Here is a 22,506-nt window from a genome sequence, read left to right as displayed (position 1 = left end):
ATTATTCACATCCTGTTTCGACTTGGGGAAATGCTTAGCCAGAGTTGCAGTGAGTCCTGGCATATGGAAATGTCTTCCAATTATAAAGGATATTTCGGTGACAAGCCACAGGACACATTCAACGAGACAGTTCCCATCTTCGACGACTCCGTCTGTCAATCAATGTAAATGAAAGAGAGACGTTTTTATTTGGCCATACTAGACATGTGGGCTGCCAATGGAGTTGTGTGGTCCCCGGAGGAAACGGAAACAAGGACTCGACTTGGACTCCTTCATAGGCCTGGCTCCTTCGTTCGTCACGGTCCTCCGATCGAATTGAATTGACATGTGTGACTCGCTTCGCATTTGGCCGGAGTCTGAGTAGGAATTTCGCAAATGTCCGGACTTTCCCGTCTCCATCCCCCCGTCTCCGAAATGAGCAAATGCCGGAGTTTGAATGAGTCATGTAAATGTAGCCGGAGCTTTAACTTGCCATGTGAACGAACTCCGGCCGCAATAAATTTCAAATTTCGAATGGAACCAAGTCGAATCGAGTCGTGTTCCTTTGGAACTCGGCAACGTGGCTGGTGGCTGCTGCACTTAAGTTTATTTCCCTCTGCAGATTCCGAGTCGGAGCCAGAATCAACACAATCAAATCAAGTGAATGTGTGTGGGGTTCCCCGGAGATTGTAAGTTCGATTGCAGTGCGTTTATTTGCGGAGAGGAGAGTCCGCTGCAAAAGTCAATTGACTCAATAAATTATTTTTAAGGCAATCAGAGGTACTGCGGCGACAAAAATGCAATCGAAAGTTTCGTACTTTATGTCCTTGGAGAATTCTGCGCCGACAATTTGCCAATTTATTCCAACTGACCCTCGTGTCTTTGAGCTCTCGAATCTCAAAGTTTGCAATGGAAATAAAGTAAATTGGTAAAAGTTTCGAGACGCAGCAGGATGCTTTGATTCGGCAACTAAGTGGGCACTTCGTTTCTGTTTGCTAAACAAAAAATATTTGACACATGTCCCCTGCTCCATCTCCATTTGATGTTCAATTTAATCCCGCAAGTCTTAATTAAACACATTTTGCAAACTTAAATTGCTTTTCCAAGTGTGCCGTAAATTCATATCCACAATAGCTTTGTGCAGACAGTCTAGAACAATTAAAGGCCCTATTAATATTTCATTAATTCAGACTTCAAGCCGCACTTGCAGCCAAGGCATTTGGGCCAAGAAACTCCCAATTAGTGCTAAACAAATGCCGGCCATACTCGCACACATGTCATTTGTGGCCGCACCGAGCTATTGGAAATATTTTCAATGTTATTCGGCCTGCCAGTGGGTCGGTTTTGTGGGCCGGTCTCAAGTGAAATTAGCCAAATTATTGGGGTAAACAGGGCCGAGCCGACAAGTCGTCCTGTTTGCGCTTAAAATTTAATTTCACGCACAATTGAGTTCGTGCATAATTTGGGTCCGGGGTGATAAATTATTGCTATTATTGCACACGGCGGCGGCGGTCTGGGGGCCCACGAGAGGTGTTCCATGGAGCCACAAGCTGACCAGGCCGCAATGCATTGCAGTGGGAGAAGGGAAAGGGGTAGGAGCCGCAGGAGCAGGGACATGGGCAAAATAATGACCTGGCCCACGTCCTTGCTGCCGTCAGCCAGCCTCGTTGGCTGCGTTCATTAATTCGCTGCCATAAAAGCCGGCCAGGGGCATATTTTGCCTAGCCTGAATTTGCATACTTCGTGCACTCGGAGAAAAACTAACCAAATAGCTGATAGCTATCGAAGGGTGTGGGAACAACTTGGCATTGCTTTTTTGGCAGTGCACGAGAAGGCAATGAAGTCACAGGAGGCACCTGTTACCGCGTCGCAAGGCTCGAGGCAGCAGCAGGATCCTGGCCAAAACGCCTACAACACATGTCTGCTCATAATTAATGTGTAAATTGTAAAGCTCCGCTCGCCCATTTCCCCACTCCCCCTATTATCCTTGCGCCCCGCAGCTATCCGCAGCTATCCTGGTATCCTGGTATCGCGGTATCCTGGTATCGCCCATTCCATTGTGGCCATGTTCAACAGCGAGGGCAACCAGCGCGACAACAACCAGGAGTCCGGCTTCCGTGGGGTGTCCTTCCCAGCCCGGTTAATACAAAAACAGCGACGTCAATAAACAAGCGCCTCCACCAAATGCGTTATGCTCTCGCCGCCGCCGCACAAACTTAATTGCATTCGTGTACGTAGTCCAGGTGGCCCTTTCACCTGGCGACCATCGTCCAAGCCGAATCACATCCACTTATTTATGGGCTCCGCTGGTTTGACTGGGCCAAACAATAGTTGGCCTCGGTTTTTAGAAGCGAGATTTCTCGCTAATGATTCCCACTGGGGATTACCCGTGCGAAGATTGCCGTTGGCCAAAACCAAACTGTATTGTATTCTCGGATGAGTCACATGTAGTTAGTAGTAGGCACGTTACCCTGATAACGATTTATGCATAAAACAACGCTCGACGTGAGCAGAATATTTAAAGCCATTGTTATTGTTTGAAAATCATCTCACTTTAGGGTATTATTCTCTTACTTTATTAACCAGTACATGTTACTATACTAAGTCAGGTCTAATTACTTAATCACTTCTGAACGCTGATGATTTCATAGGTGAGATCGTTACGATCGCGATACCGATTGCAGTAACTATTCAGAGCGAAGAGGGCATCCAGAGCACTTGGCAGCTCGAAAACTAAGCGGTTTTTCCCACTCCTCACCACTTTCAGGCTGACCACAAGTTCCGGAAGATTCAGCTCCTCAACTAGCGCCTTTTTCAGGCTCTGGAGAGGATCCTCCACTTTCTTGTAGCTGATGAAGATCAGGCGAGCATTGCCAGAGGCGTTGTCCAGTTGGAAGTCAGTGCATTTGGCCAGTTTCAAGTCTCTGGACTGCGATGAGTGTTCATTTGAGTACTGCTGCCAGGGGGGAATGACGTGCTCATCTTCGGTGGGGAACACAAAGTCATTTACGTACGAGTTCTTTGCCCTGGGATCTGCAATTCAGAACAAGTTTTATTTAATCAGCAATTATGCGAATTATGTATCAACTTACAGGCGAAACAACTGCCAAGGCAAATAAGAGCCCACACGCACAGAAATCCCAATATTTGCAGTTTCCCCATTGCGAGAGCAACCTGTTTGCGAGCCGAGATTCCAAATGCTACTGATGTTATCTAGTTTTGTTCTCAGGTTTTTGAGGGAGCTTTTGTTGCTAAACACTCAATGAATTAGTGAGTTCTCTTATGAGTCGGCTGATCGATTGATTCACTCACTCTTACTCAAAGGTGCCAATTGACTTATTGACATATTGCTGGCACTTTATATATATATTCTACTATATTAAACGAAAAGAGTAACTTTTTCTAATATCACTGGGTTTTAAGGCCGTCTTAACTTTTAAAACACAACCCCTGCCATCTGGATGAGTGTATCTTGCTTTGTGCGTGGAATGTGTATTCTTTTCGGAAAAGGGGGCGAAATTGAATTGTCGTGTGCAGCGAAGGACCTTTGTGACACGAGCAGCAGGTCCTGTTCTGTGTTGCCATCGACTTGAAATCCTGCCAGCCATTAGTGAGATTAAAACTATGACTAAAGCCGAGGCCGAGCAAAAGGCTCAGGAGGGCAGGCTTTGAATTTGGCTCGGCTCGGCTTGGCATTGTTTCGGCTCGAACAATGGGCGTATCTCTCGCAGTGACGCAATGCGTACATTGTCCTTCGAAGGACAATTGCTGGGCGGGGGAAAAAGATATGCCGCTCAGTAATGCAAACATGCATAACAATCCAGTTGACACAAATGCAGCCCGTCCATGGAAACTATTCGTTCTAATCCAGAGTCGCCGCCATTGTTCGCTTGGCAGCCATTCACAACTCATTCCTGCCCAGAATGGCCTGCAGAGCAATTGGTTTAATGCCGATGGCGCATCGAATAAAGGATCCATCGGCCAGCGCTGAATCCCCTGACAGCACTGTAATTGACAGCTGATTATGCAATTCATTTGAGGGGCACTCATTGCACTCGCCAATGCATTCCAACAAACTGCAATTAATCATTTCCACGGGCGCGGACAGCAAATTTTAAGCTCCAGGCTGCCAGGTACCACATCTGTCCGCATAATTAACCCATTAAGCTGATGCCAGTTTGCAATGGAGCACTAAAGTTAAGCCGCCAGGATAATGTTAAAGGCTATAAATAATGCATTTTAAACTACCAATCAATGTAACATATTGAACTCGAATAGCGCTTTCAAATTTGAATGGAAAATATTTCATAAATTTTGAAATACTTCACATTTATTTGTCTTTGTTTCTTCGGCTAAATGTGGTCGATGTCAGGCCATGTAATTAAATTTGAGGCCAAACTCTTTCAACTAACCACAAAAAAGCGTGTTTGAACAGAAGGCACTTGGGAGACTCCTTTATTGTGGTGACCGGAAAAGTTCGTACAGTGAATATTAACAGAAGTACAGTCGGGGCAAACAAAATAGCAACTAGTGTCAAAGGAAGAGCATAATATAGCAAATTAAAAATTATTAAACTGCATTTTATGAATGTTACTTTGTTTGTAAAATAGTACTTGTTTTATATATTTTTATATTAAACCTTTAAGTTGGTATTCCATTTAGTTGAGTGTAGTTATATGCCAAGGCTTTCATTAAATTTCTAGGCTCCTTTGTTGTGGTTTCCTACCGAGACTGCTTTTTACGTTTGTACTTACAGGTTTTCAGTTTGATTTTCAAAAAGATGCTTATGAGTTATGCCGGAAAACTTGGAGCGTTCGGCTGGCTGGAAAACTTGGCAATTTGGCAGCCAGCGAGCGAGTGGTACACAGAAAACAATCAAACGGCGCTCATATCTCAAGGCAAAGCGTCAAACTCAGCGGAGTGCCCCAATAAATCCTAGAGCAATAAAGGACATGGCGGGGCATCGGTTCGCTGGGAGAAAGTGGAGCGGCTGCATTGTTTGCTCGGCAATATGGTCACAGCAGTTATATTAAATTCCTACCAAAGGCTTCGCCTTTCTTCGCTGCTCCTTGGCGGGCCAGCTGAAAGGCAATAAAAATCATTTAACAAAGTCAAACAACAATAAAAATTAAACTTTGCCGTCAACGCAGCAAAAGAACGAGGCGGCAGTCGAGCGTAAAAATGCGCCAAAGTACACAGCAGTGGGGCGAAATTAAATAATAAATATAAATATAAATATATCGCGCAGGATGCGAAATGTGAGAGATGCGAGATTTGAGTAGGCGAAACTTTTCGCAAATTAATTTTCAAATCTCTGCGCTCGGCTCATGTGTGTGTGTGGCTGTCATTGTGCCAGCGCAACCAGGACACCCAGGACTCTGGATCCAGGACATGGCGATTTATTATGTCATGCCTCGTCAGCCAGAGAAGGATGAAATCCTAGGACGAACAGTACGAACGGGAGGGCATCATCATAAATCAATCCATTTGATGAGCAACACTTGCGGGCGAGGGGGAGTGGGGCTCGGGTGAATTTAATTACACTTAAGCAGCAGGACGAGCCAGGGATCCATCCGGAATCGTCACACATCCGACTTGACCCCGTTTCTACCCCGGCATCCTTCCGTGCCTCCAATTCCGATCTAACCACTTCGATTCGATGCCGTATTCAATGCAATATTCCTAAGTGCTTCTCGGCCTTTCCGTGACTTGACAAAAGGTACGGAAACGTTTGCCTTTGTCGTTAGCCCTATTGGTTTTGATTTGAAAGGCGGCCCTCGACCCGTTGGCCATGTATTTAGAATTTACAGATACCAGTTTGTCTGTTGGCTTATGAAATGGCTTTCCTGCCGAGTCTCGAATTAATTGATATCGGAAAACTGGTGCAGTTGCATTCAAGTTTTATTGTATTGCTACCTCAAAGTTTGACTTTCCTCAAATGCACTTTGTACACATTATTGCTATTCCTTCGAGCTCACCACTTCGACCATCAGCGTTTTCACATATTTGCAATCATTTTAGCGTAATCGCAGAGCCAATCAAGGAGCTGGCAGCGCATTCAGCAGAAATGGAAATTACCAAGTCGCAGGAAAAGCCACATGAACTATGTGCTCGCATTCCAGCTTTCTGCACCTGCAGATGAAACATGTAAAATGCAAACGAGTTTTTTCATCACGCACACCCAAGATTTTCGGGGCGCACTCCTTGCAATTACATTTTTAGGGGAAGTGAATACTTCGCCAAGGGAAACAGTCATTTGCTTGTGGGGAGGGGAATGGGAAAAGGGAAAGGGGGAATGGTGACGTCGATGTGAAAGCCCCAAGTTTGTCATGCGAAAATCATACAAACTCGCTGCTCGTGTGCTCGCGAAAGTAATTGAGGCGGAAATCCCTAATTGGCACCTTCAACTCGGCGACGGCGACAAAAAAGAAATCATCTGATTCAGGAGCAGCGCCAGATGAAGGAGAAACGAAAGATGGAAACTTGCATCTGGAGGAGGGGGCGTGGAAAAGCGGGGGAAGGCGCGGAAAAGCCGGCACACGTAGTCGCATGCAAATGGGAAAACTTTGCTCATCAGCGCTCACAAATTGAGTGAAATTATCAGTTCAAGTGAAATTTACACTTGCTTGTTGTCGCCTCGCAGCGGCACTCGGAAAAAGATTTCCTAGCCAATTTGAATGTATTTGGTAAGAATTTTAAATCCAAAAAATATGTGTTTATTTTAAGTAAAGAGATTGCTTGAAAGAACTATGAGAATTCCATGAAAAATGGATCGTAAGAATATTATTATGTTTCTTGGTATATCAATCTCCTTCAATTGCATCCCCTTTTTTTCAGTGTCTCGAGGTTTTCCGCCGAGGTTTTCCGCCGAGGTTTTCCGCCACAGCTGAAGTATGCAAATGCGCCCCACTTTTCCGCCCACAATTCTAATTCCGCTTAGCTGCAAATCCAATTAAACATGCAGCCAGAGCATTGCCAAAAAATAAATAAGGGAAACATGTGTGCGATACTTTCGCACTTTCCGCAGTAGAAGACACCAGGCATCTGGCAGCCGCGTTCCCAGGCAGATTAATGGCCAAGGAGCTGGGTGCCAAGAGCGGCGACATCTGCTAAATGGCAACCACATCCTGCCAAGATCCGGGGAGCACCGAAAACCCAACCAAGTGGCTGTACACATGGCCTTCATAATTCAGCACACTTAATAGAGTCGGTTATGGCCACACTTCATCGTCCTTTAATGGGTTTAGTAATGACAATGATTAAAAGAGATATGTCTAATTTAATTAGTTATTGTATAAAAAATAGGGTTTCTGTCAGTTTGTTCGATTGTATACCAAGTTTGATAATAAAATGTGCGAGAGCATAAAGAGCAAGCTCCTTCAAACCGCATCAATCAGCAATTATATCGCATATTTCCCAGCTCGTGCTCCGCATTTTCCAGCCAGGCCACAAGCTGTGGAACATTCATGATTCCGGGAATTGCAAAAGGGCAAAATCAAAGTTCATTATTGCAGCAGTTGTGGCGAGAACGTACGGAGAAGTTTCCGCCCCGGAACGCCGCCTACTTCAAGGGCACTCCATCCATCCGTCGTATTCACATGGCGTATACGCAATATAAATACGTAATTGCATGAAACACCATGGAAAACGGGCAGAGCCATTGATCAACTGGCAGTCAGCCGAAAGATGAAAGCCGAGTCCCGAAAACCAAAGGCATCGAGGCACAAAAGAGCAAAGCACCAAAGGAGCAGGATGAGCAGGAGGAGCAGCAGGAGTTGGTGGCTTCCACCAGGGCAGAGGAGCTCATCAACTAAATGCACAGTTCTTGCAGGCAGGCTGCAGAACAAGAATAATTGACGACGACATGGCGATGGATAATGAGGCGACTCCCCATCCTGCACACAAGCAGGATATGACAGCGAAAGGCTGACGACTCCTTGCAGCACTATAATCCTGCGGAAACACTTGAAAATGATGGATGAAAATTATCGCTTTGTGCAACGCATGCAAATGTGCAAAATTACTTTCACATGATTAATGCTCCACCGGAGGGCAGAGGCTGCTCCAGCCCCAGCACCATCTCCAGCTCCACCATCATCATCATCACTCCATAATTAATCGCGCCCAGTCGAAAGGCGGCAAAAGAAAGCCAGAAAGCAGACAATGGCTGAACTTCATTTGAAATTCATATTTTAAGTATTCGTCAGTCAATTAGAGAGCCAAGGACTCGACACCGAATTTGCATTCAGCCGTGAAATTATCAAATTAATATTCCGGCCCCGAGAAGGGGGCGTGGCCCATCCCCGTCACCCACGCCCGTCTTTCGCAATAACTGTCAACTCAAACTCAAGAAGTTTGCCACGCCGCACATTTCGGCAAGTTGTCAAGCCAGAGATACGAAAGTTCCCCGGTCCAACAATGCCAATTTGATGGGGGAAATTTTGAAATATTTATACACACCCAAACACACAGACACACACAGATACTGCAGAGGTGTGCTGGCAAAGTTGCCGGCCAAATTTGTTAATTGGAAGCCGAAAGTTTATCTATGAAAATGCTAAAGAAGCCGACTTGCAGTGCGAAAAATGCCAAAATGTATAATAATGGGGCAAGAAATGAGATTAGTCAGTATCCCAAACTTGAATGAACAAAGTTTCATGGATGGCCGAACTAATTTTGAAGTGGAATGATTAAAATTTACAACTATTATAATTGATATTACCATCATGTGATCGGAACAATAAACTCTAATAAATTGATACTTCACTGGGGTTCTAAATAAGCCATCTTAAATCATCCCAAGTATATTCAAATCGCTTGGAAGCCATTAAAGAGATAAGCGAGCATTGCAAAATGATATCAGCCAACTCGTAACAATTTTCATTGTCATTTTCAATTGGGAGCAGCCAGGAGGAGCTGGCAAACAACAATGGGAACTGTTATCAAATAGGACAGATGATGCAAACGTGAGTGGGGGCGTCTGTGCACATGGATGTGGTACATACATATGTATGTACGCCCAATATTCTGGTCCATTTGGGCCAGGCCACTATCGAAATTTGAATGCTTAGTGTACCGGGCGACAAGCATCCTCGAACATTGAAATAAACCGATAAAAACGACAGATGAGCCCGGCATTTCGCCCACAATGCATGCCAGGCAATCGAGTGTGGTCGAGAAATATTCGGGTAGCCCCCTTTTTGGTTTTGGGCACTGCTCCCCCGCCCTCCAATTCTTATAACAACCGGGAAAGTCCCCATCCCAACCGCCCATGCAAATCTCGAGCACTTGAGGCTGGGCCTCAGATTATCCCTTTTCCCTTTTTGGGCCACATGGTCTGACCACTTGGCTGCTGCTCCAACTTAAAGGTTCTTTGTCGTTTCAGGGGTATTGCATTAACAATAAGAATAGAAGTATAATAATATATATATTTACGCTATATTTTCATTTTCACTATCATGTCTAAAAGGGTATTCAAAAATTCGCCTAATCTGGGCAGTTTTTCAATTTATTTAAATAGGATGAATATATTGAGATTGTGTCGACTTTGGACTGTGGTGTGTAAGTTTTCAGATTGGTTTTTAAGGACTCTTTTGTTTGGCCCATATCAATACAATTTGCTCATGTGCATATAAAATAAGAAAAAGGAAACATATGAAAAAAATAAGAAAAAGAGTTAAACGCTGACATTCATTTTTTGTGGCTATTAGGTGAATTAAAGTAAAGTAATAAAATCATACCTTTCATTATTTATGTAAATATATACGCACCTAACGGGCAAAATTGGAAACACATACAATTCAAATTTGGCGCGCTTTTAAAGCTGGCCTTTTGGAATAGATTGGCAGCACTCTCGCACAGGGTGGCAGCCTCGTCGATAGCAGCAAAGTCCAGTCACCAAGTTCCGCCGGTGTGGCAGCCCCGCCAACAGAGCAGTCTAAATTCGCTGTGCAACACTGACGCATTGCAAAAATAATTTCGGTGCTCGCGTCAATCAGAAAAAGCCGAAAAGAACGGCCTTAATGTGCGCGTATTAAACGCCAGACGAGTGGAACGCGACCAAAGGAACCCAGCACACACACACACCCAGAATGGAGGCCCTAATCCCGGTCATTAACAAGCTGCAGGACGTCTTCAACACCGTGGGCTCCGACTCCATCCAATTGCCCCAAATTGTTGTTCTCGGCAGTCAGGTAAATGCGAACTGCGAGGTGCCCAGAAATCCGCAACCCAAAACCATAAATCCCCGAGCTCCGTAAAAGGAGTGCCGCTGAGAACCGGAATATGGCGTAGATAACTGAAATTCCAACTCTCGCGCTTTTCCAGTGATCGCAAAATTATATAACGGAGTGCGTTTGCCGGCATTTCGGTTGTGTTTTCAGTTTGTAGCAACATTTCGGGCAGCTTTCGCTCTTTGCGGCGTCCCCATTGTTTATATAATTATTTTTGGCACTGCTCGCCGCCGCCATGGAAAATCAATATCGCACAGTATTATACAAAAAAGAACAAAAACAGCTGCTGATGTGACACATTCCCCCACGAACACACTGCAAAAAACGAACGTACACATGTGTGACTTCGATAGTTGTGTCTGTATGTATGCATGTTTCGATCGCTGGCTTAACTGCACTTTGATTCACGCTCTGGAATTAATTCAGTATGACTAAATGCTCGCGCAACTTATTGACACTGAGTACAGTGGAGCTCCAATATGTTGAATCTGTGCCATTTCTTACCTTCCATTTGCTTTTCTGTTGCAAAGACTCAAGTCAAAAGAGTAGTGGGTGATTTCTTTGGTTTGAGAAATTTGCGATCACAGAATGGCTCCCATTGCCAGATAAGAATAGTTAATCTGCGGTTTTCCAAGTGTTTCCTTGCTGCAAACGCTTGGAAGCTTCCTTATCAGGTCATCGTCTTTTATCAGTCGTCGTTTTAACTCCCAGTAATAAATACATACATTCCCCCTTTTTCCAGAGCTCCGGCAAGAGTTCGGTGATCGAGAGCGTGGTGGGAAGATCCTTTCTACCCCGCGGAACGGGCATTGTGACCCGTCGCCCACTGGTGCTCCAGCTGATCTACAGCCCACTCGATGATCGCGAGAATCGCTCGGCGGAAAATGGTGAGTTGAGGCGTCAGAAGTTCGAGAAATCCAATTCAATCCAATCCCTAGGTACGTCCAATGCCGAGGAGTGGGGTCGTTTCCTGCACACCAAGAAGTGCTTCACGGACTTTGACGAAATCCGCAAGGAGATCGAAAACGAAACGGAACGGGCGGCGGGCAACAACAAGGGCATCTGCCCGGAGCCCATCAACCTGAAGATATTCTCGACGCACGTGGTCAACCTAACGCTGGTGGATTTGCCCGGCATCACCAAGGTGCCGGTGGGCGATCAGCCGGAGGATATCGAGGCGCAGATCAAAGAATTGGTGCTCAAGTACATTGAGAACCCGAACTCCATCATTTTGGCTGTGACGGCCGCCAACACGGACATGGCCACCAGTGAGGCACTCAAGCTGGCCAAGGATGTGGACCCCGATGGCCGGCGCACTCTGGCCGTGGTCACTAAACTGGATCTCATGGACGCCGGCACCGATGCCATCGACATCCTGTGCGGCCGGGTCATTCCCGTCAAGCTGGGCATCATCGGCGTGATGAATCGCTCGCAGAAGGACATCATGGACCAAAAGCACATCGACGATCAGATGAAGGACGAGGCCGCCTTCCTGCAGCGCAAGTATCCCACTCTGGCCACGCGCAACGGCACGCCCTACTTGGCCAAGACCCTCAACCGGCTCCTGATGCACCACATCCGGGACTGCCTGCCAGATCTTAAGGTAAGTCTAGTCTATAAAGACTGCACATCGTCTCAGTCTAAAACTTCAAAGAATTTTTAACAAATCTTAAATATAAACAACTATTGAAAATGTAGAAAAATGAAACAAAAGACATCTTTTGTCACTTGGCACTCGATCTTTATATATTTCTATGATAAAGCAAGAACAAATTAATGGCAGATAAGGTTAGAGTAGCATGCTGAATTCAAGAGAATGACTTCCCATATTCTTGCAGACTCGCGTCAACATTATGGCCACGCAATTCCAATCGCTGCTGAACTCCTATGGCGAGGATGTCTCCGACAAGAGCCAGACCCTGCTGCAGATCATCACGAAGTTCTCCAGCGCCTACTGCTGCACGATTGAGGGCACGGCCAGGAATATCGAGACCACCGAGCTGTGCGGCGGTGCCCGGATGGGCTACATTTTCCACGAGACCTTCGGCCGCACCCTGGACTCCATTCACCCGCTGGCGGGTCTGAGCAAGATGGACATACTGACAGCCATCCGGAATGCCACCGGTCCACGCCCGGCCCTATTCGTTCCGGAGGTCTCGTTCGAGCTGCTGGTGAAGCGCCAGATTCGCCGCTTGGAGGAGCCCTCCCTGCGCTGCGTGGAACTCATTCACGAGGAGATGCAGCGCATTGTTCAGCATTGTGGCAACGAAGTGCAGCAGGAGATGCTGCGGTATGTGAACTAATAATAGCTGAATGTCATTTGTTTTCACCCATCTCCTCTACAGCTTCCCCAAACTGCACGAGAAGATTGTGGACGTGGTCACCCAGCTGCTGCGTCGCCGTCTGCCGCACACCAACGTGATGGTGGAGAACATTGTGGCCATCGAGCTGGCCTACATCAACACCAAGCACCCCGACTTCCACAAGGATGCCGCCTTGGTGCCCAGTCTGCTGAAAACGGACAGCGATCCCTACTCACAGATAAATCTGGGCCAGCGGCGGGCCAACACACCGCGCAACCACATGTCGCCTCAGATTTCGTCGCACAGTGCAGGTTCACAGCAGCCGCAACAGCAGCCGCCGCAGTCGAGTACCTCACAGCAGCAATATAGCCAAGTGCATGAGCAGGTGCCAGCAGAATCTGCCTTTATGTATGCAACCTATGTAACCCATTTTCGTTTTGCTCTCTAGAACCACGTCGGCGAGAACTCGACGCCTTCGATGGCCAGCACATGGCTGTCGAACATTTTACCGCCGGCACCAACGCGTCCGGACAGCATTGAGAACTCGACCAACAACACTCCGGTTCACAATAACATCGTGAGTCCAGTGAAGCCGGTCAATCTGCTGCCCGATGTGCCGGCCAACCACAATCCACGTCGCCTCACTGACAAGGAGCAGAAGGATTGCGATGTCATCGGTGGGTTGCAATTAACTCGGGCAACTTGAAGACCTAACTCAATCTGACTTTTCTTTTTTTAGAACACCTGATCAAATCGTATTTCTACATTGTGCGCAAATCCATACAAGACTCGGTTCCCAAGGCCATCATGCATTTCTTGGTTAACTACGTTAAGGACAACTTGCAGAGCGAACTGGTTACCCATCTGTATAAGTCGGATAAGGCTGAAACCCTGCTCAACGAGTCCGATCACATTGCAGTGCGCCGAAAAGAGGCGGCGGACATGTTGAAGGTGCGCTTGGCTAGCTTATACTCAGCTTGACATCGTTCTTAACTCGCTTTTGATTTCAGGCACTGACGCGGGCGAATCACATCATCAGCGAAATCCGCGAGACCCACATGTGGTAGGCTGGCCAGCGATCGGAGCAACACGTTTCGACTTAATAATCCCCGCATATAAGCAACATAAAAACTATTTATTGAAGACGCGTTCGTAGAGAACGAACTCCTTTGTTAAATGTTCCCCCTACCGAGCACTGAAATATCATCAAATTGCATGCGACCCCCAAATTCTGGGCCTTTCATTTAGCCTACTCGCATTTCTTTTCGCCTGGCATTTGTCTATCATCGAGCCTCGCCGCTTTTTAAATTAATAAGAAGTTGTAGACGCCGTGATTGGTTCGATTAGGTTACTCAAAGCACTTATTACACATTGAATAGTCAAATAAAGCAGAAAAGGTTGATTCAAACATAGTAGTAGATGTGTTTTCTGTCACGGCAGCTAAAGGTTTACCAAGGCAACGTCATCATGTTGAATGATACGCCTGGAATTTCGATTAGATAAGCCATTATGTTCGTAAAGTTGCTAGGCTGAGTCTGAAGATTGATATGAGTTTCAATCAGATAGGAGTTGAATCTTCCTCAGCTTTGAGATGCGTATCAATTGCTTAGCCTTACCAAAAACAAAATGTTTCTTACAAATTATGTTACATGTAGGTGTGGCTTGAGTGAACTAGAAGTACGTTCGTTCCCCTGATTCAAATCACTGCCACTCACCTTTCGTAATAAAAACTTTAATACTTGGATACCAGTTAAAATCTAATTTGGAAAACGTCATTTGTATTGCGGCAAAGAAACAGAAGTGGGTTCCAGCTGGGGCGTGGCAAATCCCGAAGATAAGGATGTGGTGTCCAGTGCTCCAATCCTGTGTTGATTAAATGCTCCGCGATGCGTATGAATCGGTTTTTGGGGCAGGGAACAGTTGGGATAGTGACTCTATGATCGCCTTTGGCTGTGCTGATCTCCTCTAGGCGCGATTTGTGTCGGACAGCACCCGGACAATGCAGCCCACTCCTCCCTTGGCGAAGGCCTTCTCATGCCACTGCAGCAGGTGGCCACTGGAGCCCTCCGAGGGGATCTCGAATCCCCGATATATGTACTTCATCAGCACGTCTATTAGGTCGTTCTGATCCAAGGTGTCGATGGCTTGGTCCATTTGCGTCGACTTGATGGACAGCAGCACCCGCAGCGTGATGTTCAGGGCGTGGTCCTGCAATTCAAGGATTAGCTTTATAGGGTTCTCGATACGAATAGGTGTGGCTACCCACCTTCACATTCTGGTTCTTGCAGCGCAGCGGGGCATTCTGCAGCGCACTCAGGAGCGCCTCCACGGATTTTCCCTGCGTCAGCAGCGTCGTAATCTCGCTCTCATCCGGACCGGCTGCCGCGCTGTCCACGCCGTCATCCTCCCGGAAGTTGTCCTCGTTGTACTGGTCCACATCGATCTTGCGGAACGCGTTGCTGGACGTGTTTTTGGCCATGTTTTCGCTCGATTCCCACCACTTTTCTCCACAAAAATATGAATCACAAAATCCGGCAAGGCAAAACAGATGTGTGGCAGTGTGGCCGAACCTCAGAAAATACTAGCTGCAGTATTATCACCAATGTACCAATAGTACACAGGATACTCCCAAGCAACAAAAAACATGGGTTTCACAATCACTTATCTGAGCAAATAAAACTCTAATAAACTGGAACAGACTTAAATAATATTTTGAGAGTAGGTTTCAACCAATCTTGTTAAATTTGTACTTCAAAAAATATAATTGAAAGCTTAGTATTAATTTTGTTACTTACTGTTCTGCAGTATTTCTAGCTGTTGGTTTTTTCCTATCCTGGCCACACTGCAGATTGACTTTGTTTTTGTTTCAAGTGAGTCCAAGAAAATCGAAATTATTTACGTTTAATACATTTCTGGGTTTTCCCGGCAGCATGGCAAAGTTTTTGGGCATCAACCGGCTGACCAAGCTGTTCCAGATCGTCCGCGAAGCCGGAGGACTGAAGCAAGCGTACCTGAAGCTCTATAGGTGAGTCTCGATCTTATATAAGATTGTTCCAATCCTGAAAACCGCATATGCGCTATTCCAGGAACGATGATCTGAAGATCGGAACCTTGGTGGGCATCGACAAGTACGGAAACAAGTACTTCGAGAACCCGTACTACTTCTACGGCCGCAACCGCTGGATCGAGTTCGCACCCCACGTCAACATGGACTACGATGGCTCCATGATTCCCGCCGAGTGGTACGGCTGGATGCACTATAAGGTGGGTTTTGACTATATCTTGTCGCACATGTCATGACCTTTTTCCTTATAGACCGATCTGCCTCCCATTCGCGATGGATGCCGCCCCAAGCACAAGTGGATAGCGGACCACAGCGAGAATCTTTCCGGCACCAAGGGTAACTATGCACTATTGCCACTATTTAATCCCCCTAATCCAATCCTGCTCTTGCAGAGGCCTACTACCCCTACTCCACAACACCCAACAAAGTGGAGGCCTGGGATCCCAAGTCGAAGAAACAGTAGTGTGGCATAGCTTATAATTAATTTTAAATTCAAGTGCAAATGGCTGCGAGTTAATAAATCCAATTTCGTTGACTCGGCACTCGAAGAACAATTGAGGCAATGGATAAGCTACATGCCATTGGCGATGAAAGTGAAGTACCTCAAACTATTCCCATTCAGCTATTGATTAGCACTTTGGTTTCTTCTTGTCTTTATTCAATCACAGCTAGATTATATAAATTTACTTTTACTTTTAGCAGGACCTACTACGAATATATACAATAACTTTCTACGCCTTCGTGGCGCGTCGTTGAGAGGTGCTTAGGCTTATTCATAGCTGGATTAGATCTAGCCAATAGTTGTCCACTCCATGCTAATACTCCTCCTTGATGGCGACCTTCTGGGCCTTCTTGGCTCGCCTCTTGTACTTCTTGGCGGTATCCGCGCACTTGGTGGTGATGGTGGCCCGAATCACCCGCTCCTTGCCGCCCGTCCGGTTTCTCACACAGACCACAATGTCGTCCACCTTACGCTGGTCCAACTGGAGCTTCGGCGGTCTTTCGCGGCCGTAGAATGCGGGCGATGGCTTGCCGGTCAGCGTGTGGGTGGCCAACTCATCGCTGCTGAAGACAACGCAGAGGAGACACCTCGTGGCCACCGGGGCATTGGTCCAGAAGACCTCGCCGTACTGATGCGCTGTGATCTGGGTGCCATTGGGACCCAGTACGTACACCGCACTGCCGTCCTCCTTTTGCACTCGGTGTGGATACTGCACCAGAGTGTCCTTCTCGTCCTTTTCGGAGGCAGTATCTGGGATGTGCGATTCCGACGAACTGGTGGACATGTGGCGCGGTCTCTTGGAGGGCGGCGCGGGCACATCCTCGGCATCGTTGTCGTACCGCTGATTGAGGGTCTTCAGCATGGAAGTGAGACGCCCGAAGAGTTGTTCGTAGTGGTGCTGGCTCTTCTGGATTTTAGCCACCTGCTGCTTAAAGGATTCCTCCGGGCGAGGCAGTGGCTCCACCCGCGGTTCGATGTTCTTAATGCCCCCGGAATCGGTGGCTACAGCCACCAACTGGGCATTGATGACGCGTCGCTTGGGCGGAGAGCTTCGGCGGACAGGCACTGCCTTGACGGGAACTGGCTTAACTGGATGGTTGACCATTATGGGAGGCGGCATTTGGATCTGCAGCTGACCCAGTGGCTTCAGGGTCCGCTGGCGCATCATGGTCTGCTGGGCAGCCACCTCGTAGTTGATATAGTTCTCGATGTCCATCTCCTCCTGCTTCATTATGGGCCGCGAGAGCAGGCGGTAGTAGTAGGGCACGAAGTTCGGGGCGAACTGGCTCAGATAGTGGTGATATGGGTGGGAGTACTGGACGCTGGGCAGGATCGCAGTCTGTGGGTGAAAGTAGTGCGGCTCCGTTCTGCGAACGACTGACATGCTAAACTCCGGAGCCTCGCTATTTGTAAGGTTAGGACACGAGTCCTGATCGTACGGGCGAAATCCGCCGGCCATTTGCACGCGGATCTTGGCAACAGGTAAAGGCAAAAAGGTTTATTTCTGGCAAAAAGTGCAGCTGCGTCGGCTTCCTTGGCTTATTTTGCGAATTATTCGTTGAACAAATCGGTGTTTTATGGCCCGGCTTAACAGTTATTGTTCCTTGCGCCAGATACCTGAGAATACCGGAAAATCCGAAAATCTTAATCTTGCAGGGCTGCCAAGGTCGCCGAGTAAAGATAGTTTGCATTCGATAATTGGAAGGAGAGTCTAAAATATTTGTCTTTATATTTACTCAGAAGTCTTAAAACTAGTTAAAAGTGTATGGAAATGTAGTAGTAACATAAATAAAATATCTTGTGCTCCTGATTAGCGTTTTCTGAAGCTAGTCTTAAATACGTCATACTCGTGCATGTTTTAAATTAAAAAAGATACGGCTTGAAACTTTAAAGACAAGTACCATATATGTATGTATTTTATGCACATTCAAAATGCATTACAATGGAGGGAATTCCAGTAGACTTACCCTTAAATATGTAGTCCTTCTAAAATGGAATTTAAGGGTGTTTTTTCCGATCAGAGAGCATTTGAGCGAGGAATTATTTTCCAAAAGGATCTCATGTATTGGGAGGGTTCCCAATACATTTAAATTGCAATGGATTACATGCAGTCCGGGTCCCTAAAACCGGTTTTTTTTTACAAAACCCAACTATTGTCTTTTTTGGTTCTTGGAACTGTGGAAAGAATTCTTACACATTCCTTTGTTACATTTACTTTTTTCTCATATTTTCTGACCTTCACCAAACTGCAGAATTACCAAACGGATATTCTGAAAAAAAAAGTTTAGGAATATTGCAAACAATAATTAAGTAAACTTTATAAAATGAATTTAAGAATAAAAAAAAAACCGTTTTTGAATTATTAATTTATTGAATACGTTTTCAATAAAGTGTACCTATACTGAAGTAATTTTTTACAGATGAGCCGGATTTCTTAAATAGCATATTACCTAAATTAAAGTATTCTAAACCCCCGTGACTTGCAACCGATAGTTTCATTTCACAGCCCTAGGTGTCAACCCTGTCCATGAAAGAGAGAGCAAGAGCAGCATTCTTCGCAATAATTTATAATAATAATTTAACTGGTTCCCGCGCAAAACTCAAATCCCATGCGAAAAAGGAAAAGACAGCTGGACTTGGACTAGTTGGGAAATAGACGGGGTCCTGGAACAGAAAGAGGAACAGGATATCGGCTACCTGAAAGGCACACACACACACGCAGTGGCAGGCGCTCTCTTCCCTGTACATGCGTGCGCATGTGTGCGTGCAGGTAGGAATGCAACCACTTTTCGCATTCGGCCGCCAATTTTCAGTTGACGCAGATCCTTTGAGGATTGAACATGGAAAACGTGAGTAGCTGCAGGATGTCTCCTACCGAATATGTTGATCAAGAGTTTGTCCCATCGAATTGCAGCAATATCAGCGCATAGTCAGCGCCACTCCACGCGAGGATTCGCAGGGAAGGAGGAGCAAGCCCTTGTTTTTGAATGCCTGGTCGCAGACTTCTAGCGTGGACTTCGAGGTGCTCCGCAGCATCTCCGCGCCGGACCCGCAAGTGGAGGTCGAGAACAGGGCGCTCCGCGATAAGGTCCGCTTCTTGGAGGCCAAACTGCAGCAGCACAAGGATCTGCTGTCCCAGATTCATGCCACATCCGCCAGGATGCAGCAGGCATCCTCCCTGCTGGTAGAAAGTAGACCACCCACGCCGCCCGCGGTCCATAGCCACCAAATCCTCACGCCACCGAGTTCGGAGATATGTGCGCCCGCGCAGAATCCCCAGATTCTGGACTACAAGATCATCTCGGCACCCGACGATGCGGATGCCATCGAGATTCGCCTGGCGGCGGAGAGTCTGAACAGCCTGAGCACCTCTGCGGACTCAGATCGCCTGGAGATTTGCCTGGGCGACGAGAATCAGCAGCAGAGCAATCATCACAATTCCCAGCAGCAGTACAGGACCAGCAACGGCATAAAGAGGGATGGTTCCTCCGAGTCCTCCGACACTCCACTACAGTTCATCAAACGCCGCAAGCTGCAGGAGATTCAGTTGCAGGAAGAAGTCACGCGGCCGAACCTAAAACTACCAGCCAAACCCCAAGTCAAAATCCGAAATGGCAGTCTTACCGATCTCAACAAGGGCCAACAGCAGAACATGGACAACGTGATGGTGTCCATTGGCCCGAACAACACCTGTGTGCCCGCCAGTGTCTTCGAGAACATCAACTGGACGGTGTGCTCGTTGGCCACCCGGAAACTGCTGGTTTCGATCTTCGACCGGGAAACTTTGGCCACCCATTCGATGACGGGCAAGCCGTCGCCCGCTTTTAAGGATCAGGACAAGCCGCTCAAGCGAATGCTCGATCCTGGGAAGATCCAGGACATCATATTCGCAGTTACGCACAAGTGTAATGCCAGCGAGAAGGAGGTGCGCAATGCCATCACCACCAAGTGCGCCGACGAGAACAAGATGATGAAGATCCAGAACGTCAAGCGACGAAGCAGTGGCATCAAACACGAAAAGGAGAACATTATTTAGATGTACTAGTAGAAATTTGTTAGCACTTAATCATTAATGACTTAGATTAGCACCAAAAACGGCTGTATTGCCCGCACAAACTCTCACAATCCGTAGATAGTAGAGCACTACATTGAACTAACGTGTAGCAGATTTTTAAAGATCTCGAAGATGATTTTACCAATCCGAACCAAAAGTAATTGTGGTTTTATTTACATTTCAGGGGTTGTGCAGGGTAGATAAGGGTGTCTGCCGAAAGCCTTCATTCTTTAAAAAGTTAAAAAGAGTAAAAGTCCCAATTCGAATTAGATAAAATTAAGTTAATTGGCGCGAAAACGGAATTCATTTAAAATTAAACGATAAGCCGTGAAACTGGTCACCCTAATAATTAAATCGCCAATGTGCAGCGCTGCCAGACTTTTGTTCAAAACAGCTGATGACGCCTGTCGGCTTTTTGGCGGTATTGTTTATAAATAAAATTCACTTAAGGAACCTGAATGGCGTCCGAGTCAGAAAACACTACATTCTATTTTGTTCCGCATCTGGTTGATCAAGTCTTTGACTTATATCGTTGTAAAGCAGAGTCCAACAGCCTAACAAAAGGTACGAGCTATCAAATCAGAAAGATTCCGTAGTAACTACTCTGGATTTCCAACTTTTTAGAGGAACGCGGACAGTTCTTTTACGATCTATCCATTTTATTGGGTCAAGAACTGGTCCTGCGATCGCTACACCTCTTGGACGACCACAACTTCTCCTTCTTCCACGCCAAGAACAATCGATACGTGTGCGTGGTAGAAATTTCCAAAGGAACCGAGTACTTCCGCTTGATTCCGGGCGTTAATTTCTGCAAGTGCGAGTTCTTCCAGTGCCACGTGCTGCAGTTGCCGCGAGGCATCCTCTACCAGGACGTTCCCAGTGGCCAACCGGGCATTTTGGAGGACTGGAGCGAGGAGAGCCGAGTGTCTTACACCTGCCAGCACATCCTGGCATTGCGGCTCCACCAATTTCTGAAGCACACGGGCAGGAAAACCACCGAAAAGATTCTTAAGAAGGAGGATATCAAGGAGCTGCAGACGGACGTCTTTCGGGACTAGGATGGCTGATGTGGAGCCATCGCCCTACGGCGACTGCAAATTCGTCGCTCGAGTGGAGCACATTAAGACCTTAACCCAGGCCATCAAGGCTATCTGCTTTAATGATGTATGGATTAGCTCAAACTCTCTTAATTCGGTAACCAACTTAACTCGATAACCATATCCCCATTGCTTTACCCACAGTATGGAATGCTGCAAGTCTCCGAAGATGGTCTGCGCATCACCGTGGAGCAGGGCAAGTCCATCCAGGCAACGCTTTTCATGCCGCCGGGCGCCTTCATGGAGTTCCGCGTGCAGGACTTCCAGTGCTTCGGTGTGAAAATGAATGTGCTGTCCGAGTGCCTCAGTCTCTTCGGATCCGCCGATTGCAGCCTGCGGATGATGTACAGGGATAAGGGCGATCCCCTGAAGATCATCCTGTATCCACACGATGACGATGATGTGAGCACGGAGTGCGCCATCAAAACAATGGACTGCGACGAGCCCATTGACTACGATCAGAATCTGAAGGATCCGGATCTAAATGTTATTTTCGTACGCGGACCGAACCTATCGAAGGTGTTTAATGAGTTGGAGAAGTCCGCGGAGGAGTTTGAGTTCGTAACATCGCCCAACCGCCCGCACTTTAAGATCACCACAGTGGGGATCATGCAGGCGGTATTCAGCGTCGAGGTGGCCAAGACCAGTCCCATGATGATGATGTTCAACTGCAAACAGACGGTGGTGGCTCGCTACAAGAGCCAGCAGATCCGCATGACCAACAAGGCGATGCAGTCGGCCACCAAGGTGGCCATCAAAACCAACTCCGTTGGCCTCCTAGAACTGCATCTGGTAATGCAGGGCGATAGCCAGGAGGAGATATTCATTCAGTTCTTCATAATTCCTTTGCTAAACACTGATTAAACCGAAACTCGACTTTAAAGTATTGCTAAAATCTTGAAAGCATGTGAATTTAATCTTTTGAGGTCTCTAATTAGCGTGTGGGTCATTTGACAATGCTTCTCAGGCAAATATATAGCTGGTCTTGGAAGCATTTCCTTAAAATGCTTAGATACTCAGTCGTAATTATTTACGTTTTATTGATTTCGAGTTGTTATGGATATGGAGAGAACAAAGGCAGCCACGATGAATGGAGGAACACCACCGTGGCGATCCGTAGCCAAATACCTTCAAAAAAACACGAATTCCCACCACCCAAGTTCGAACTGATCGGCGAAAGGTATTTCTACATCGAACGCTCTGTTGAGCAAAACTGGACAACTGCTGCCAGGACATGTCGTCAGATGGGAGGATATCTGGCCTCCATAAGGAGCG

General features: G+C 46.8%; 8 protein-coding genes across 8 annotated transcripts; 5 read left to right on the top strand and 3 right to left on the bottom strand.

Moving 5' to 3' along the window:
- Nucleotides 1-2,532: 2,532 nt before the first annotated feature.
- On the bottom strand, nucleotides 2,533-3,192 carry LOC117144489. The gene is made up of 2 exons (XM_033309676.1): nucleotides 3,072-3,192; nucleotides 2,533-3,012 (listed from the first exon to the last, which is right to left on the bottom strand). The coding sequence occupies exons 1-2, from the start codon at nucleotides 3,139-3,141 to the stop codon at nucleotides 2,603-2,605; spliced, it is 480 nt and encodes a 159-aa protein (XP_033165567.1). The 5' UTR covers nucleotides 3,142-3,192; the 3' UTR covers nucleotides 2,533-2,602.
- A 6,716-nt stretch (nucleotides 3,193-9,908) lies between these two features.
- LOC117141046 (dynamin-1-like protein) lies at nucleotides 9,909-13,926 on the top strand. Its single transcript, XM_033304331.1, has 8 exons — nucleotides 9,909-10,172; nucleotides 10,954-11,098; nucleotides 11,150-11,814; nucleotides 12,050-12,501; nucleotides 12,557-12,899; nucleotides 12,963-13,191; nucleotides 13,254-13,465; nucleotides 13,525-13,926. Exons 1-8 carry the CDS (start codon nucleotides 10,071-10,073, stop codon nucleotides 13,579-13,581), a joined length of 2,205 nt encoding a protein of 734 aa, XP_033160222.1. The 5' UTR covers nucleotides 9,909-10,070; the 3' UTR covers nucleotides 13,582-13,926.
- A 299-nt stretch (nucleotides 13,927-14,225) lies between these two features.
- LOC117141052 (actin-related protein 2/3 complex subunit 5) lies at nucleotides 14,226-15,086 on the bottom strand. Its single transcript, XM_033304342.1, has 2 exons — nucleotides 14,781-15,086; nucleotides 14,226-14,722 (listed from the first exon to the last, which is right to left on the bottom strand). Exons 1-2 carry the CDS (start codon nucleotides 14,991-14,993, stop codon nucleotides 14,480-14,482), a joined length of 456 nt encoding a protein of 151 aa, XP_033160233.1. The 5' UTR covers nucleotides 14,994-15,086; the 3' UTR covers nucleotides 14,226-14,479.
- Nucleotides 15,087-15,319: 233 nt separating this feature from the next.
- On the top strand, nucleotides 15,320-16,120 carry LOC117150148 (probable NADH dehydrogenase [ubiquinone] 1 alpha subcomplex subunit 12). Its single transcript, XM_033316954.1, has 5 exons — nucleotides 15,320-15,384; nucleotides 15,444-15,539; nucleotides 15,601-15,778; nucleotides 15,830-15,914; nucleotides 15,971-16,120. The coding sequence occupies exons 2-5, from the start codon at nucleotides 15,445-15,447 to the stop codon at nucleotides 16,039-16,041; spliced, it is 429 nt and encodes a 142-aa protein (XP_033172845.1). The 5' UTR covers nucleotides 15,320-15,384; nucleotide 15,444; the 3' UTR covers nucleotides 16,042-16,120.
- A 94-nt stretch (nucleotides 16,121-16,214) lies between these two features.
- LOC117150138 (early boundary activity protein 2) lies at nucleotides 16,215-17,725 on the bottom strand. Its single transcript, XM_033316947.1, has one exon. The coding sequence runs from the start codon at nucleotides 17,537-17,539 to the stop codon at nucleotides 16,394-16,396; it is 1,146 nt and encodes a 381-aa protein (XP_033172838.1). The 5' UTR covers nucleotides 17,540-17,725; the 3' UTR covers nucleotides 16,215-16,393.
- Nucleotides 17,726-18,598: 873 nt separating this feature from the next.
- LOC117139430 (protein insensitive) lies at nucleotides 18,599-20,291 on the top strand. The gene is made up of 2 exons (XM_033301729.1): nucleotides 18,599-18,929; nucleotides 18,995-20,291. The coding sequence occupies exons 1-2, from the start codon at nucleotides 18,921-18,923 to the stop codon at nucleotides 20,114-20,116; spliced, it is 1,131 nt and encodes a 376-aa protein (XP_033157620.1). The 5' UTR covers nucleotides 18,599-18,920; the 3' UTR covers nucleotides 20,117-20,291.
- Nucleotides 20,292-20,374: 83 nt separating this feature from the next.
- On the top strand, nucleotides 20,375-21,211 carry LOC117139446. Its single transcript, XM_033301756.1, has 2 exons — nucleotides 20,375-20,698; nucleotides 20,759-21,211. Exons 1-2 carry the CDS (start codon nucleotides 20,593-20,595, stop codon nucleotides 21,190-21,192), a joined length of 540 nt encoding a protein of 179 aa, XP_033157647.1. The 5' UTR covers nucleotides 20,375-20,592; the 3' UTR covers nucleotides 21,193-21,211.
- LOC117139439 (cell cycle checkpoint protein RAD1) lies at nucleotides 21,177-22,114 on the top strand. Its single transcript, XM_033301743.1, has 2 exons — nucleotides 21,177-21,298; nucleotides 21,376-22,114. Exons 1-2 carry the CDS (start codon nucleotides 21,194-21,196, stop codon nucleotides 22,093-22,095), a joined length of 825 nt encoding a protein of 274 aa, XP_033157634.1. The 5' UTR covers nucleotides 21,177-21,193; the 3' UTR covers nucleotides 22,096-22,114.
- The last annotated feature ends 392 nt before the right edge of the window (nucleotides 22,115-22,506 follow it).

Source organism: Drosophila mauritiana, chromosome 2L, assembly GCF_004382145.1.
Source record: "Drosophila mauritiana strain mau12 chromosome 2L, ASM438214v1, whole genome shotgun sequence".
NCBI classification, from domain to species: Eukaryota; Metazoa; Arthropoda; class Insecta; order Diptera; family Drosophilidae; genus Drosophila; species Drosophila mauritiana.
This window is presented reverse-complemented; position numbering and strand designations above follow the sequence as displayed.

Coding starts and splice junctions, on each gene's coding strand:
- LOC117144489 (XM_033309676.1), bottom strand. CDS start 3,141: ATGGGGAAACTGCAAATATTGGGATTTCTGTGCGTGTGGGCTCTTATT. Junction 3,013..3,071: donor CCTTGGCAGTTGTTTCGCCT/GTAAGTTGATAC, acceptor TCTGAATTGCAG/ATCCCAGGGCAAAGAACTCG.
- LOC117141046 (XM_033304331.1), top strand. CDS start 10,071: ATGGAGGCCCTAATCCCGGTCATTAACAAGCTGCAGGACGTCTTCAAC. Junction 11,815..12,049: donor ACTGCCTGCCAGATCTTAAG/GTAAGTCTAGTC, acceptor ATATTCTTGCAG/ACTCGCGTCAACATTATGGC. Junction 12,502..12,556: donor GTGCAGCAGGAGATGCTGCG/GTATGTGAACTA, acceptor TCTCCTCTACAG/CTTCCCCAAACTGCACGAGA.
- LOC117141052 (XM_033304342.1), bottom strand. CDS start 14,993: ATGGCCAAAAACACGTCCAGCAACGCGTTCCGCAAGATCGATGTGGAC. Junction 14,723..14,780: donor GCAAGAACCAGAATGTGAAG/GTGGGTAGCCAC, acceptor CTTGAATTGCAG/GACCACGCCCTGAACATCAC.
- LOC117150148 (XM_033316954.1), top strand. CDS start 15,445: ATGGCAAAGTTTTTGGGCATCAACCGGCTGACCAAGCTGTTCCAGATC. Junction 15,540..15,600: donor GCGTACCTGAAGCTCTATAG/GTGAGTCTCGAT, acceptor GCGCTATTCCAG/GAACGATGATCTGAAGATCG. Junction 15,779..15,829: donor ACGGCTGGATGCACTATAAG/GTGGGTTTTGAC, acceptor TTTTCCTTATAG/ACCGATCTGCCTCCCATTCG.
- LOC117150138 (XM_033316947.1), bottom strand. CDS start 17,539: ATGGCCGGCGGATTTCGCCCGTACGATCAGGACTCGTGTCCTAACCTT.
- LOC117139446 (XM_033301756.1), top strand. CDS start 20,593: ATGGCGTCCGAGTCAGAAAACACTACATTCTATTTTGTTCCGCATCTG. Junction 20,699..20,758: donor GTCCAACAGCCTAACAAAAG/GTACGAGCTATC, acceptor CCAACTTTTTAG/AGGAACGCGGACAGTTCTTT.
- LOC117139439 (XM_033301743.1), top strand. CDS start 21,194: ATGGCTGATGTGGAGCCATCGCCCTACGGCGACTGCAAATTCGTCGCT. Junction 21,299..21,375: donor AGGCTATCTGCTTTAATGAT/GTATGGATTAGC, acceptor CTTTACCCACAG/TATGGAATGCTGCAAGTCTC.